This window comes from Hemibagrus wyckioides, linkage group LG09 (genome assembly GCF_019097595.1).
Source record: "Hemibagrus wyckioides isolate EC202008001 linkage group LG09, SWU_Hwy_1.0, whole genome shotgun sequence".
Classification (NCBI taxonomy): Eukaryota; Metazoa; Chordata; class Actinopteri; order Siluriformes; family Bagridae; genus Hemibagrus; species Hemibagrus wyckioides.
Window position 1 is genome coordinate 8626290 of NC_080718.1, and position 16545 is coordinate 8642834.

The 16545-nt window shown below is 39.8% G+C and overlaps 2 protein-coding genes across 3 annotated transcripts; one reads left to right on the forward strand and one right to left on the reverse strand.

The window, feature by feature from the left end:
* Nucleotides 1-4019: 4019 nt before the first annotated feature.
* dnaaf2 (dynein axonemal assembly factor 2) lies at nt 4020-6518 on the forward strand. Of its 2 annotated transcripts, XM_058399091.1 has the most exons (3): nt 4020-4150; nt 4241-5579; nt 5929-6518. In XM_058399091.1, the coding sequence occupies exons 2-3, from the start codon at nt 4248-4250 to the stop codon at nt 6367-6369; spliced, it is 1773 nt and encodes a 590-aa protein (XP_058255074.1). In that variant the 5' UTR covers nt 4020-4150; nt 4241-4247; the 3' UTR covers nt 6370-6518. The 2 variants fall into 2 exon arrangements, with proteins under 2 accessions (XP_058255074.1, XP_058255073.1); XM_058399090.1 differs by having other exon boundaries at nt 4028-5579.
* Nucleotides 6519-6679: 161 nt separating this feature from the next.
* Nucleotides 6680-16259, reverse strand: lrr1 (leucine rich repeat protein 1). The gene is made up of 2 exons (XM_058399095.1): nt 13549-16259; nt 6680-13205 (listed from the first exon to the last, which is right to left on the reverse strand). The coding sequence occupies exons 1-2, from the start codon at nt 14133-14135 to the stop codon at nt 12950-12952; spliced, it is 843 nt and encodes a 280-aa protein (XP_058255078.1). The 5' UTR covers nt 14136-16259; the 3' UTR covers nt 6680-12949.
* Between the last annotated feature and the right edge of the window lie 286 nt (nt 16260-16545).

Here is a 16545-nt window from a genome sequence, read left to right on the forward strand (position 1 = left end):
AGACCTTAGAAATACACATCTGTAAAATCTTAATAGTACTACATTTGTAGTTCTTTGTACTACTCATTTGTAGAGGCATTGTCTGTGCTGAAAATAGTAATACATTTGTAATGTGATGAGAGCATCACTACAAGTTTATTAAGTGTCTAAGTAGTTTTATTAAAATATTTTATTATTAAGGCACATACTATATCAGAGTATCTCTTCCTGAACATACACATCCAAAATATTCCCAATAATGGTGCACACTGTTGGAAAATTAATGATAGGGGTGATATTCAATGCAAAGCTAGGTTAATGTTACAACTGTTACAACTGCCCCAGGTCTTTTATACCTTTGACTACTACTACTGCAATGATTACACCCTTTTTATTGATACACTATAACATGCCATGCTTTTTATCACTTTATAGATACATTTAATGCTATGGAATATGTGAAATAAATTATTATATGATTATTAGTGTGCATGTCAACAGTCCAGCATGCTACTTCCTATCTGCAGTGCTGATGACAGTGAAATGACAGTGAACTTCTCGTACTGAATGGCAGACTATCATGTTACAGGAGTAATCCAGTGTGTCCTTCCATGAATGCATGAGAAATGGAAACCATGAACGCAGCTGCCTTGCTGTGGACAATTCAGCAAAACACAGTTTTCCCAAGAAGCTTATTTCTTCAGTACTTCTATAAAAAGCTTAAAATAGCCCTGGGATGTTGCTCTGTGTGACTCATTTGTGACCCACAATAATGTTATTAAGAACAAATACATGTGTTTTGCAAGGGCATCTTTAATGGTGATAGAATTCATCAGAGATCTGGACATCTTGCAGCTGGTGATGGTAAGGTGGCCTGTGTGCAAGAAATATCGTACCCAGTGCTCACTGTCAAAATAGGCCTGAACAGACACCAGTTAAATCCAGCAAATCAGAAAATGGTGAGGAATTTATGCCCATTAAATGCTTAGTAAAATATGAATTTGAAGATAAGTACATCTGCACCATGGACCACTGGTGCACAGTTCATTGTCATGATGAGGGAAACGCAGGTCAAAGCTGCCTCCGTGCATGTAAGTAGATTATCCTAACATGGAGCCAGCCATGGCTGAACACTCGATGTGCCAACCTGGGTATCCCTTGAAAAAACGTGACACTCAAAGAGAAACTAATGGTTTCCAGGTCAAACTGATTTCCTATCAACTTGTGAGAAACAGAAAACAAGAGAAGTGACATTTAAGTGAACAATGGAGACATTGTTAAGGACATTCTTGTCTTTCATGGTTGACAATATTACTGGCTTGTCAACAAAGGGGTTTTAAATTTCTGTAATGTTAACAAGCCAAAAATCTGCACTGTAGCCAAATCAAAATGAGTTTAACTTCAAATATTTGTTGACAAAAATATTACAAAATTTATCAACGTTATCAACTAAATTAAAAATAGCTAAACTAGCATCAGAAAAGCATAATTTTTTTTCTGGTAACCATTCATCTTCAGTAAATCCTTTGAATGAAGGAAACCCATTATGAGACACTGAAATTATACAAAGCACCACACAGTCAATAATCTGAGCTCAGGGTGCCCATGCTGACCCCTGTAACCACCAAAAGGCAACAATGAGTATGTGAGCATTAGAACTGGACCACAGAGCAATGAAAGAAAGTGAACTGGTCTGATGAATCATGTTTTCTTTCACATCATGTGGATGGGTGGTGTGTATGCGTCACTTACCTGGGGAACACATGGGAACAGGATGCACTGTGAAGAATGCAAGCCGGCAGAGTCAGTGTCATGCTTTGGGCAATGTTCTGCTGGGAAACCTTGGGTCCTGCCATTCATGTGGATGTTACTTTAACATGTACCACCTACCTAGGCATTGTTGCAGACTATGTACACCCTTTCATTGAAACAGTACTCTCTGATGGCTGTGGTCTCTTTCAGCAAGATAAGTGCTGGACAAACAAATCTGATCCATGAAGGCCCCACTTTGCAACTTACAGGACTTAAACGATCTGCTACTAACATTTTGGTGCCAGATACCACAGCACACCTTCAAAGGCCATGCATCGATGGGTCAGGGCTGTTTTGGCAGCAAAAGCAGGACCAACACAATATTAGGAAGATGGTCATAATGTTATGCCTGATCAGTGTATTTCTCAGCATCGGGGCCACCATTAATCCTTATCAAATTTCCAACTCCATTTGTAGAAATGTAGCCCCAAACTTGCAAGGAACCTCCACTATGCTTCACTGTTGCCTGCAGATGCTCATTATTGCACCACTCTCCAGCCCTTCAGGAAACAACCTGCCTCAAGCTAGAGCTAAATATTTCAATGAGTCAGTACATTTTGACTTACCAGTCCTAAGCTGCCATTTTTCTGCACCCCAGTTCATATGTTTTTGTGCATAGTTGAATTGCTTAGCCTTGTTTCCAAGTTGGCGGTATGGATTTTTGCTCCCAATTCTTCCATTAAGACTACATCTAGCCAGACTTCTCCAGACAGTAGATGGGTGTACCTGAGTCCCACTGGTTTCCACCAGTTCTTTGCTGATGGCACTGCTGGGCATCTTCCGACGTTGAAACGAACCTGAGCAATCTTTTAATTATTTATGATCTGCCACGCCTACTTCGATCAAAGGGTGCAGGTTATTTGGTAGTACTTCATGTAGCGAAGGCTACAGCAGGGGGTAGAGCTTTTTCTTACAAAGCCCCACAGTTATGGAACAGCTTTCCAATTAGTGTTCGGGATTCAGACACAGTCTCAATGTTTAAGTCTTGGCTGAAGACATTTGTTTAGTCAAGCTTTCAATGTATAGTTTTTCGTAGGAAAATAAGCAGATTTGGAAGGTTCATGGGCATAGAGTGTTTGGTGTACTGGGATGTTTGGATGCCGTCATCTTACCACCCTCGCAAGTCGCTGAGGTTTGCTGACTGAAGTGGATAGACGCTTTATGTCCCGGGAAGCCGTCATGTCTGTCAATTTCCGGCTCTCCCTTTTAGTTATGCTGTCATAGCTTGTCTTGCCGGAGTCCCTGCCTGCACTTTACACAAACTACATTGGAGTTTTTCATTGCCACTGTTGTACTCATGGCACTCATTAACCTTAAATAAAAGGATTTTTTTTCATTTAAGCTGTGCAGTTGATAGTCAGTTAAATTTTATAATTTTCAGATATGTTTTAACTCATCTGACTAATCTTTTTATAAAACAAAACTCACATGGCATTTAATTCCATGACATGAAGAAATGTGTAGAAATTAGCTCCAGGTCTTGCATTAAGCTACGTTAAGCGTTTTAGAATGTCCCCTTTTTCGGTCTTATTCTCGCACTTCACGGAAAATAAAGAGAACGAAAACAATATGGAAAAAACAAACCAGATACACAAAGTTACCTGAGCTACATCGACAGTTGAAAGCGTTTTGAAGAGGTATTCCTCCTATATGCATTAACCTTAACATCGTTTATATTCAAAATCAAATTAAAGTAAAGACCTTTCCTGTATATGCGGTAAACAAGCCGCGGTTCAGCTGTTCTCTTTCACTATTACACACCAACGAACTCATGATTCAAGTATGGACGCATTTTATGTTCATAAAATATAATACGTCAGAATATTGTATAGTTACACAATATATTAAAATATTTCCTCTAAATTTCTGATGGAGACATTTTTCTGATAAGATCACAGCTACAAAGGAGACAAAATCTAGGGTAGGGCAGTTTGATAAGGTAAGGTAGGACACATCGGTAGAATACCGCCTCTGTGCAGGAGTGGAATATTTTGTCATGGTTTTGAGTGATTTGGAAGTTAAGTAATGTATTGAAATACAACAAATGTGATGAAGCAAGCACGTTTTTAAGTGTTTTCTCCTAAAAATCCGCCCGTTTTAATAATAGCCCTGTACAAACGTGGCCCAGACAGGCGGATTTATTTCCATTCAGGCAAGCACAGACACGCTCTCGTGCGCAAAGCTTCCGTCTCTCTAGCAGGAATCCAAGAACAGGTTTCCAAGGCAACGTAAACACTCGGCTGCTGAGTAAACCCCGCACGCGGAAATAATTTTTGCTTTCTGCAAATAACACCGGATACCGCTATATTTTAACCCTTCGACGTCTGCATTTTATTTTATACAGTTGTTGCCATCTCAGGTAGCTATTAATGTGCGATACATTTATCATGGATTTTGGCAACAAACTAGAAGAACTTAATATGACGACAGATGAAATAACCCGTTTCAGTAAAGCCATGAAGGAGGAGAAGTTTCGTGAGCTGCTCCAGGAATACGCAGAGGAAATATCAAACCCAGAGAACAAGAAGAAGTATGAGGAGGAAATCACAAAGCTGGAGCAAGACAGGGGCATAGAGGTAAAATTTATACATCCAAATCCCCACCATGTGCTGAAGACCAGTATGAATAGGAAAGAGAAGTGTTTTATTAATATCTGCTCAAATAACCTAATCAACATGCCCACATGTGAAGCCAAAAGAACTGAAAATGGCCAGCTTGGGCAGTGCTGGTCACTGCCATACAGTCTTACTCCTGGCAAGCCTGAAAGAGACAGCAGGGGCAATAAATACACAATATATGATGTTGTTTTTCATCCACACACGCTCTACATGGCAGGCAAGAACCAAAGATTCATGAAACTTGTGAACAGCACTGCCATACAAGGGGTGGAGAATGCCTTTCATGTCACACTGGACAGAACCAATGTGTTACTGAAAAAAATCCAATACAAAGGTGTGCCTCAGCCAGCTGTAATACGTAACCAAATCCCTGGTGAGCCCAAGAAGGAAGAATCCTCTTCTCATGACAAAGCTTTCCATATACTTTACCCAGACACTATGCCAATCAAAAATCCCAAGTCCCAGTCGTCTTTGCTTACCCAAAGTCCTATCAAACAAAGTTCTTTAGTGCATATACAACCACATTACACTATCAAATATAGATCTTTTGTGGATCTGCAAGACTATAGATGCTCCAGAGACTCAGCTCCAGGTCCACGCCCAAAAGAGATTGTCATTACCATAGATTTACCACTTCTCAAATCAGCAGCAGATGTTGACCTTAACGTGACTGACAGAAAACTGGCTTTAGAGTCTCAAAAGTCAGATTACAAACTAGAGCTACAGTTATCCTATCCTGTGGATGCTGACAAAGGAGATGCCAAATTCAACAAGGCTAAAAAACAGCTTACCATAACTTTAGCTGTACAGCCAGCTAAGAACCATGCTGTGGCTCATGTTGAGGGGAATCAGCCTGAAAATGACTATAGTGTTGTGATGGAGACAGCAGATAAAGCGATATATGAAGCAGAACTGGTCAAAAAGGTACAGAGTGAGCTGATGATCTCAGATGAAATTTGCAAAGCACACCCTCAAGAAAACAGACCTGTGCAAGCAGATGAAGAAATTGTGCAATTCTCCTTTGTTGAGGTAGAAAGTTATAAAATGAACTTTTTGGAATCCAAATCTACACCATTACAGTTGTCCAGGGCAGATGCAACACTCACTTGTGAAATAAACAACACTAAGGCTTCAAGATCATCGGAGAATGCTATGAATGGGCCAAAAAAGGTAAGAGATATCAGGTTTACCAAGTCCCTCTTCAGCTTCATGTATGCTAGTACAAATTAAAAGCCAAGTTTATATGAAATTTCTAAAGCATGAAAGTACCTTTTTTCAGTTGATCTTTGGGAAAGTCTAGTCTTATCCACAGAGGACTGGTATGGCTACAGCTTTTCATCCAATCAAGAGAAGACACACCTGATTCTACTTGTGTAATTAGTTGAGTTTGGACTTTAGTCAACTTTCAGGTGTAGCTCTTATTTGATTAGAATGAAAACTTGCTGCCACACGTTTGTGGATGAAGATTGGATGTCCCTGTCATAATCAGTATAAAACTTAAATTGATCTTGTTTTACAGGAAACGTTTCCTGTAGTTGAGTCCCAAATGAAACAGACTGCATCCCATTTAAAAGACGCATTAATCAATGTTCAAAATGTTCCTGCCAACTCATCCATTTGGGTAACAGGAAAATCTGCGGTGGAGTCATCACCCATCAGTGATGGACTGAACCAAGTGAATTCTCCATCAGACTCAATAAATATTTTGTGCAGACTTGAACAGACTGGGGCATTATCTGAAGATCAAAACAGCTCTACCAAACAAAGTCCCTCCCTAGTGCCACTGAACGAGCAAGTAGATGTTGATTCTTCCAAACAGAGCAAAACAGATTTCAGTTTTCCCATTCCTACTATCATTAAAGAGAAAAACCCTGAAGATGGCAGTGAGGTTATTAATATTGACCATACCACATCTGCTGCCCTCTCCTTTCAGAACACTCTATGGTTTGAGCTTGACTAAAAACATGGCCCACTTATGTTAATTTATGGCTAACATATTTGACACATGTGTGCTATTTGTTAGCGAGGTTGTAGTAATGAATAACATCACTATTACTTGAAATATGTAACCATCCAAAGAATTAAAATTAAAAATGACTATTTGATCATTGCCAGTTAATAAGTAAAAGCCATTTTCTCTACATTATTTTTTACTTCTCTTTTTTGGGGGGCGGGGGTGGGGGGTGGATTAGAGTCATGTGTGTGATTAACCAATTATACCAAGCAGGTGATAATGATCAACAATTTCATATGTAGTTTGAAACACAGTCATTAACTGAAACAGAAATAGTTGGGTATGAGGCTTTAAACTGAGAGAACAGCCAAACTCTGCTACTAAGATGAGGTTGTGGAAGACAATTTCATGTCACAGGACATACACCATGGCAAGACTGAACCCAGCAACAAGAAACAAGGTATTTATACTGCATCAGCAAGGTCTCTCCCAGGCAAAGATTTCAAAGTAAACTGGGATGTCAAGATGTACTGCTCAAACTATTTTGAAGAAGCACAAGAAACAGGTAGGCAGACTGTAGATGAAGTGGTCAGCCAAAGAAACTTCATGCAGCAGATGAAAGGCATCATGCATACTTTCCTTCAACATCGGAAGATGTCAAGCAATGCAATCAGAAATAACTGGTGGAAACCAGTGGGACTGAGGTGCACCCATGTTTGTTTGTTTTTTTTTTTCTTTTCATGCTGTTTAGCATGCTTATAAGCCATCTAGTATTCAATTCAATTCAATTTATTTTGTATAGCGCCTTTTACAATGAACATTATCTCTAAGCAGCTTTACAAAAGAAGAAAACAGAGAAAGGGGAGGGGAAAATGAAAAATAATTAAAAAAAATAAAAATAACTAATTAACTAGAAATAATAATAAATTATTAAATTCTATAATTAGACTATTTTATCCCTAATGAGCAAGCCTGTGGCAATGGTGGCAAGGAAAAACTCCCTGGGATGGAAAGGAAGAAACCTTGAGAGGAACCAGGCTCAGAAGGGAACCCATCCTCATTTGGGTGACACTAAACAGAAAATAATGTAACTGTAGCTGATTAATGTCCTTTCTACAACAGCAATCAATGACCCATGAGGAACTATTAGGTCATTGTAGTTTCTAAGGTCATTATAAACACTAGTTCTTTGCTGTCACGGGCTGACAGATGAAATGGCATATCTGTGATGGTGTGAAAGTCCCCAAGTGGCTCTGTCCATGGCTGTCTCCTGGTCCACACAGATCCATCCACAGCATCAGTGGGCACCATCAAGCGGCGAGACTCCGACCAGGGGTAGGGCAGCGGTCGCACTGGAAACTGGCAAACACTGGGAGCTCAGGAGTGGGGTGTATAGCTCGACAGAGAAGGTAGAGGGAGAAAGAGAAAGATATTAAGTTTGTGATCATGTGATGCTTAAAGACAGTGTAGAATTATGTGTAAAATGCAGGCAGGGACTCCGGCAAGACTAGCTATGACAGCATAACTAAAAGGGAGAGCCAGAAGATCACAGACATGAAGGTTTCCCGGGACATAAAGCATCCAACCACTTCACAGTCAGCAAACCTGAGCGACTTGCGAGGGTGGTAAGATGACAGCATCCAACACATCCCAGTACACCAAACACTCTATGACCATGAACCTTCCAGATCTGCTCCTTTACCTAAGAAAACTATACATTAAAAGCTTGACTAAACAAATGTGTCTTCAGCCTAGACTTAAACATTGAGATTGTGTCTGAATCCCGAACACTAATTGAAAGGCTGTTCCATAACTTTGGGGCTTTGAAAGAGAAAGCTCTGCCCCCTGCTGTAGCCTTTGCTACTTGAGGTACTACCAAGTAACCAGCACCCTTTGATCGGAGTAGGCGTGGCGGATCATAAAAGACTAAAAGATCGCTCAGGTACTGTGGCCCGAGACCATTTAGTGCTTTATAGGTTAGTAACAGTATTTTATAATCAATGCGAAATTTGACTGGGAGCCAATGTAGTGTGCCTAAAATAGGAGTGATGTGCTCATATCTTCTGGTTCTGGTGAGGACTCTAGCTGCTGCATTCTGGACTAACTGGAGCTTGTGTATGCACCTACTGGAACATCCAGATAGTAAGACATTACAATAATCCAACCTAGAGGTAACAAAAGCATGAACTAATTTTTCTGCATCATGAAGCAACAACATATTTCTTATCTTAGCAATATTCCTAAGATGGAAGAAGGTTACCCTAGTGATATTATCTACATGAGCTTCGAATGAAAGACCAGAATCAATAATCAAACCAAGATCTTTTACTGCTGGACAAGATGAAACCAAAAGACCATCCACCATTACTCTGTAATCAGAAAGCTCACTTCTAACTGCCTGTGGTCCTAGTACAAGCACCTCTGTCTTGTCCGAATTAAGCAGGAGGAAGTTAGTGGCCATCCAATGTCTAATGTCCTTTACACATTCTTCTGTCTTAATAAGCTGGTGTCTCTCATCTGATTTAGCTGAAACATATAGCTGTGCTTCATCTGCATAACATTGGAAGCTAATACCATGTTTACAAATAATTGCACCAAGGGGTAACATATAGGGAGAAAAGCAGTGGGCCTAAGACAGAACCTTGTGGAACACCGAACATAACCTTGGTATGCATGGAGAAGTCACCATCTAGATCTACAAACTGATAACGGTCAGTCAAATAAGACCTGAGCCAGGAGAGGGCTGTTCCTTTAACACCAACAACATGTTCTAGTGTATCAAGTAGAACAGTGTGGTCAGTGGTGTCAAAAGCTGCACTAAGATCCAGTAACACCAGTAGGGAGACACAACCCTGATCAGAAGCCAGTAACAGGTCATTTACCACTTTAACCAGTGCTGTCTCTGTGCTATGATGAGGCCTAAATCCTGACTGATACATTTCATAAATGTTATTTATATGCAGGTACGAACATAACTACAGCCTTTTCTATGATCTTGGAGATAAAGGGCAGGTTTGATATCAGTCTATAGTTAGACAGCTGACAGGGGTCGAGTTCCGTTTTTTTAATCAAGGGTTTGATAACTGCTAGCTTAAAAGATTTAGGCACATAGCCAATGCTTAGAGAAGAATTAATTACTTTTAGAAGGGGTTCAGTAGCTACTGGTAATATCTGTTTAAGGAAAGATGTGGGTAAAGGATCTAGGATGCAGGTAGAAGATTTTGAAGAAGAAATTAGTGAAATTAGATCAGGCTCTTGAAGTGGAGTGAAGCACTCTAAGCTCTGATCAGAAATAGCTATATTATCTAAAGGATTATCTATCAAATAATATGGTTTTAAATTAATAGTCTGAATTTTTTGCCTGATATTGTCAATTTTTTCATTGAAAAAATTCATGAAGTCATTGCTGCTAAATGTAGATGGTGTGCGCTTTTCTACAGTGGCTTTACTCCTAGTTAGTTTTGCTACAGTGCTAAATAAAAATTTTGGATTGTTTTTGTTATCTTCAATTAGGGCTTAGAGAGATACGCTGATCTAGCAGTACTAAGAGAATTTTTGTATCTCAGAAGGCTTTCCTTCCACGCAATCTGGAATACTGCTAATTTAGTTTGACGCCATTTACGCTCTAGTTTCCTAGCTGATTGTTTTAAAGCTCGTGTGTGGTTGTTGTACCAGGGTGCTAGTTTCTTGTCTTTAATTTTTTTCCTTTTAAGTGGAGCTACAGTGTCTAGGGTGTTCCGAAATAATGACTCCAAGTAATCAGTCGCCTGGTCAAGTTCTGTAGGGTCAGACAGTGAACCAATCGTGTGATAATTTTGGGAGACTATCGGTAAATCTCTCTGCAGTAGCAGACGTAAATATACGCTTCATACGGTAATGTGGCAAGTTGCGCATCTCGTGACTAAGACGCATTCTAAATGAAACTAGATAATGATCTGAGATAGCTTCCGACTGTGGAAGAGTGACTGTTTTCTATATTTAATCCAAATGTAAAAATGAGATCCAGAGTGTGACCTCCATTATAAGTGGGTCCTATTACATTTTGATTAACACCTAATGAATCTAAGATGGACACAACTGCTGTTCTCAGAGGGTCTTCTGGCTTATCAAAATGAATGTTGAAGTCTCCTACTATTAGTGCTTTGTCTAAAGAAACAACAAGGTTTGAAGTAAAATCTCCAAATTCATTAAGGAATTCAGAGTATGGCCCTGGGGGTCTGTAAATAACAATTAGTGGAATTGACTCTGTAAACTTATTATTAGTACTTGCATACGTTAGGTTAGTATAAAGAGCTTCGAATGTGTTGAACTGATGTCTGGGTTTTTGTGTGGCGCTTAGCTTATCATGAATAACTGTGACACCTCCTCCCCTGCCTGTTAGACGCGGTTGATGTATATAGCTATAGCCAGGCGGACAAGCTTCATTTAATGCTACATACTCGTTTTGTTTAATCCATGTTTCTGTTAAACAAAGAACGCTGAACTCCTGATCAGTAATCAGTTCATTAATTATAAGTGTTTTAGTTGACAGAGATCTTATATTTAACAGTCCTAGCTTCAGATCAAAGGTGCTGGCTGTGCATTCACTATCATCTAGTTTTATGTTAATCAGGTTACTAAAACAAATTTTCTGATTGTTAAAACATTTTCGTTTGGTTCGGGGAACAGACACAGTCGCAATGTTATGTAGTATCTTCAGCTGTATAGCAGGAGGCAGGATGTTTGTAGAAGGGCTGGAGGGCAGTACAATAATTACAATCCAGAGAGTCTCCTGATAACATCATCAAGTCTGTTTGAGATTACATGAAAAGACAGAAGGACTTGAGGCAGCCTACATCCACAGAATATCTTTGGTTAGCTCTCCAAGATGTTTAGAACAACCTGCCTGCCTAGGTAATTCAATGTGATTATCATTTATTTATTTTTCATTGCTATGTATTGTTTAGGTTACTTGCCAGTATAAAACAAGTTGTGCTCAGCAATTTAAGACATTGTTCAAATGGGTGACTTGTCAGACTTTCAAAGGGAACAGAATGTGGGAGCCTGTTTAGCAGGAGCATCTGAAACCTATACAGCCCAACTCTTTGGTGTTTCAAGAGCAACATTCTTATGACTGCATATACAAAGCATGGCAGGGCTTCATCAGCCAAGAAGAAAAGTGGATAAATCAAAACTTAATGATAGGGCCTATCGAACCCTTGGATGTACCCTTGGATGTTGTGTCCAAACCACACAGAACTCCTGCAGCAAAAGTGATAGCAGAACTTAATATCCACCTTATAAACCCAGTTTCCACAAAAACAGTCCACAGAGAACTTTAAAAAGCCAACATGCAAGGAAGAGCTGCAATTACTAAACCATTAATCACAGACACCAATGCAAAAAAAGATACAATGTTACCAGTCTAAATATTGTGTTGGTCCCCCTTAGATGGGTCAGAGCTGTTTTGGTGGCACAAGAAGGACCAACAAAATATTAGGCAGTTTTCCTGTTATGGATGATCAGTGTATATTCTCCATCCTCTTTTTTAGAAACCCCTGCACACCTATACATTCATGTTAATTTTAAGTTCAATCAGGTAGCAGCAGTGAACTTCAAAGAATCATGTGGATACAGGAGAAGATATTTAACATTAAACATCAGAATGAACAAAAAGTGTCAACTATGCAACTTTATTCATGGAAAGTATGTTGGTACCAGAAGGGCTTATGATTTCATAATCTGTTGATCTGGGAATTTCCCACATAACAGTCTCACGTCTAACTCAAAGTTGTCCTTAACATTTGGGGGAGTAATATATCCTTTATTTTCACTTAGTTGTAGTATACTGTTCATGTTCATAACAAGGCATGTAAAAAAAAAACAACTAATAAGACTTAATAAAAACAAAAGTTGATTTACTCAATTTCTGTAATATTTGGGTTTTGAATAAAAAACGGTAAAATAATTACCTGTTATTTATAATATATAAATAAATATATATAAATAATTAACTGTTTGGTTTCACTCCACTCCAAGGGGGTCTTGATATGGTCTGGTAAATTGCTCAACATAACAATTTAACAACAAAACAATACTGTTTAGTACTCAAATTTTAAGTTAAAAAGTTACTTTATTGATGATATACCAAAAATATTAAGAACAGAACCATGACATGCACAAAATCATTTCAATTCATAACACAACCTTGTTTTACTAATCATAAATCTGCCTTTAAAACATAGGCTGTACATTTGGATGAACTGATACTATTACTGAAACTATCTGATATTAATTTGGTTGAACGCTGAGGAATAAATCTTGTTCCAACGGTCTACCTGTAAAGTGTCAATTTGAAATAAAAATAATTATAAATAGTGACCATGAGACCACAAGCCATGTGATGTTTCATGATTGGCTAACAGTAACCTGTAGCTAATTCATTACTAATGTGGCAATATCACACAATTCTGTCGTTTGCTACCACACATAAGGGTAGCAAACAACAGAAACACCAAGTGCTGATTATAACAGAGGTTACTGTGTGAGCATGGAAACTATTAACAGGACTGCAAGAAAGAGGTTCTTCTTTAATGTTAAATTCTTCTCAGCTCAGTCCTCTCTGTACACAGCCATCCAGGAATTGGCAGTAGCATGTTAGTGAGCAAAAATGTCGCTGAATGGGAGCCTCTGTGCCTCCCATGTCATCCACAAGCACCACAGTGTGAGACACTAGATGCAGGTTCATGCCAACAGCTGTCTGTATGTAAGAGTTTACACAGATGCAGCCGCAGTTACACACCTTTGCCAGTTCCATGTCGCCACAAAGGTGAAAGGGAATGAGATGAGGCCCGTAAGGGATTCTATTGCAAAAAAAATAAAAACACCCAGGACATTAGTGTTTGCACATGACTAAAATAAAATACATTAGAAATACCTAAAATGTAACAAATTGCTTGAAAGTCCAGTGTCTAAAATTTAATTTCATCTTACAGTGAAGCTGAAGCTAATGTACCAAAGAAAGTGTGCACCTGTCAGTTTTTAATCACACAGGCTGCATATTTTTTATCATCTCACAGTAGTCTTAGTCTGAACTCTTAAATAATAAATAAACCAAAAACCTTAAGGAATATCAAATAGTCTTGCTCTGGTTTTAAAAAGCAGCTATCTTTGAGTCATCTGTCAAGCAATGCATTAAAAAAATACCTATATTTTAGCACAGCTCTAGAGGCCAGCTCCTCCAAAGTGAGAGGTAACGTGAGTTGAATGCTGTGATCAAGAGGATTCGGCTGAGCAAAGGGGTTCCCGAACAGATCCAGGTTCTCCAGTGACAACTTGCAGAAGTCACCAGGCAGCACGGTAAACTTATTGTGGGCAGCAGACAGGAAACGCATTTTTGTGAGTTGGCCAATATGAAAAGGCAGCTGTTCCAGCTCATTGTCATCCATTTTAAGGCTAACAAGCTCACGTAACTTGCAAAAGCAAGCAGGCAGCAGCTTTATGCAGTTCTGGCTTAGGTCTAGATGTTGAAGTGATTTCTGGAGGCTGGAGAGGCATAGTGCTTCACTGAAGCTCTCTAAGTGGTTGTTATGGAGAATCAGTTCTGTTAGGAGTTGAAGGTCACCGATGGTATCTGGAAGTTTCTTGATGTGGTTATTGCTGAGGTCAAGTGTTCGCAGTGATTTTAGAGACAGCATGCGCATGTCCACCCTGGCTAGCTTGCAGTAAGACACTTGCAGCTGCTCGAGAGAGTAGGGGAAGCTAGATGTGAGGGGATAGTCCTTCTTGGACATGATGGTGAGCTTCTTTTTGGGTTTCTCCACATCTCTGGCACGAACAGGGGTAAGTGTGGAGAGGGGAATGCTCTCCCTAACGGTTCCTCTGTGTGCAAGTTGAGCAGCCGAGAGGAAGGTTTTCAAGCTGGTGGTATCCGCCTAAAATAGATGCATTAAGAAAAGTGAAACTCAATAAAGTCACTATCATTTTATGTACCTATGATGTGAAATGATCTAAAATGTGTACGTGTGTGTATATACGAGACAGAGAGATACACCGATCAGGCATAACATTATAACCACTGACAGGAAGTGCATAATGCTGATTATCTCCTCATCATGCCACCTGATGCTGGGTGGGAAGCAGGAAAAATGGGCAAGCGTTAGGATTTGAGAGGGTTAGGGTTAGATGACTGGATCAGAGCATCTCCAAAACTGCAGCTCTTGTGGGGTGTTCCCAGTCTGCAGTGGTCAGTATCTACCAAAAGTGGTGGAAGGAACAGTGGTGAACCAGCGACAGGGTCATGGGCGGCCAAGGCTCACTGATGCACGTGGAGAAGGAAGGCTTGCCCGTGTGATCCGATCCAACTGACGAGCTACTGTTGCTCAAATTGCTGGTTCTGATAGAAAGGTGTCAGAATACACAGTGCATCACAGTTTATTGTGTACAGCTGAAAGCACCAACAATGGGCACATGAGCATCAGATCTGGACCAAGCAGCAATGGAAGAAGGTGACCTAGTATGATGAATCACGTTTTCTTTTATATCACGTGGATGGATGGGTGCGTCTCTTACCAGGGGAACACGTGGCAGCAGGATGCACTATGGGAAAAAGGCAAGTAGGTACCACCTACCTACACATTGTTGCAGACCATGTACATCCTTTCATGGAAACAGTATTCCCTGATGGCTGTGGCCTTTTTCAGCAGGATAATGCGCCGGGCCACAAAGCAAGCGTGGTTCAGGAATGGTTTGATGAACACAACAATGAGACTGAGGTGTTGACTTGGCCTCCAATCTCAATCCAATTGAGCATCTGTGAGATGTGCTGAACAAATACGTTCGATCCATGGAGGCCCCACTTTGCAACTTGAAGGACTTGCTGCTAACATCTTGGTGCCAGATACCATAGCACACCTTCAGAGATCTAGTGGAGTCCAAGCCTTGATTGGTCAGGGCTGTTTTAGCAGCAAAAGAGGGAACCAACACAATATTAGGCAGGTGGTCATAAAGTTATGCCTGATCAGTGTAGACACACATACATACACATTTTATATACAGTGGTACCTCGGTCCACGACCACACATGTTCGAATTTTCAGTACTCAATTTGAATTTTCGAGTCAATTTGACCTTGGTGTACGATTCACCCTTCAGATACACTGGTTCTTGTTTCATACAGGATTGCAACGAATATCAAATAATGAATTTTCATTTAAGGGAGGCTCAGCCCCCAATGAGGGTATAAGAGTAAAAAAATAAAAAAATAAACGTTTGACTAACAGGGTAGGATGGTAAACTTATTGCAGCATTCCACTGTATTGCATAGCACTCTTGTCCTCGCTCTGCGAATTGAAGAACACGCTGAAAGACTGGGAGGAGCTGAAGTCTGCCACCGTTTTCATATGAAATTTAACGGGGACTGAGGCAATCACGAATTTGTGTACAGTTTATGGAGAATCACAGAATTTTTAGAGGGGCTGAGTAGAATTGTTAAAACCCCCCTAAAAATGGCCTAGCGACGCCCATGCTGCACACACTTTCCATGCAGCGTAACCTGGCGTAGACAATAGAGGTGAAGCAGTTTATGCGGATCATCTGTTCTGAAAGCGTCATCTGTGAGTGCTTGTGTTATAACCCCACGCTATCTTTTGTGGTATAATTTCAGTAGTCATGTCTCCAAAAAAGGGTAAATCAGGCATCAATGTTGCCAAGCTGTGAGATCAACTATTGAGTCGAAACAGATTAATTCGTTTTACATTATTTCCTATGGGGAAAAATAATTTGGTTTTCGACCAAACCGGTATTCGTCCAGACTTTTGGAATGAATTGAGGTCAAACACTGATATCTTTGGAATTTGCAAATTCTGAAATAATGAATCATATGTATCAATTAGTTACTATCATCAATGGAGAAAAAAACATTACCTTGCTCATGCAGATGTCCACCATGGGCTCTTTAAGTCGTACTGTAGCTTTCCCCTCTTCTACAAAGCATGTGAAAAACTTCTCTATATTCTCCTTTAGCTTTACATGTAGAAAGTAACAAAAGGCAGTGGCATCAGGTGCGTAAAATCAACAACATCTAGCCAATCAGAATGAGCATTCAAGAGCACAGTGTTAAAAAAATAGGGAATTTGGCAATATAATTCTTTGTAACAGCAGTTATAACAGTAGTGCCAACTGTAGTGCCCTAGCGTTATAGTTT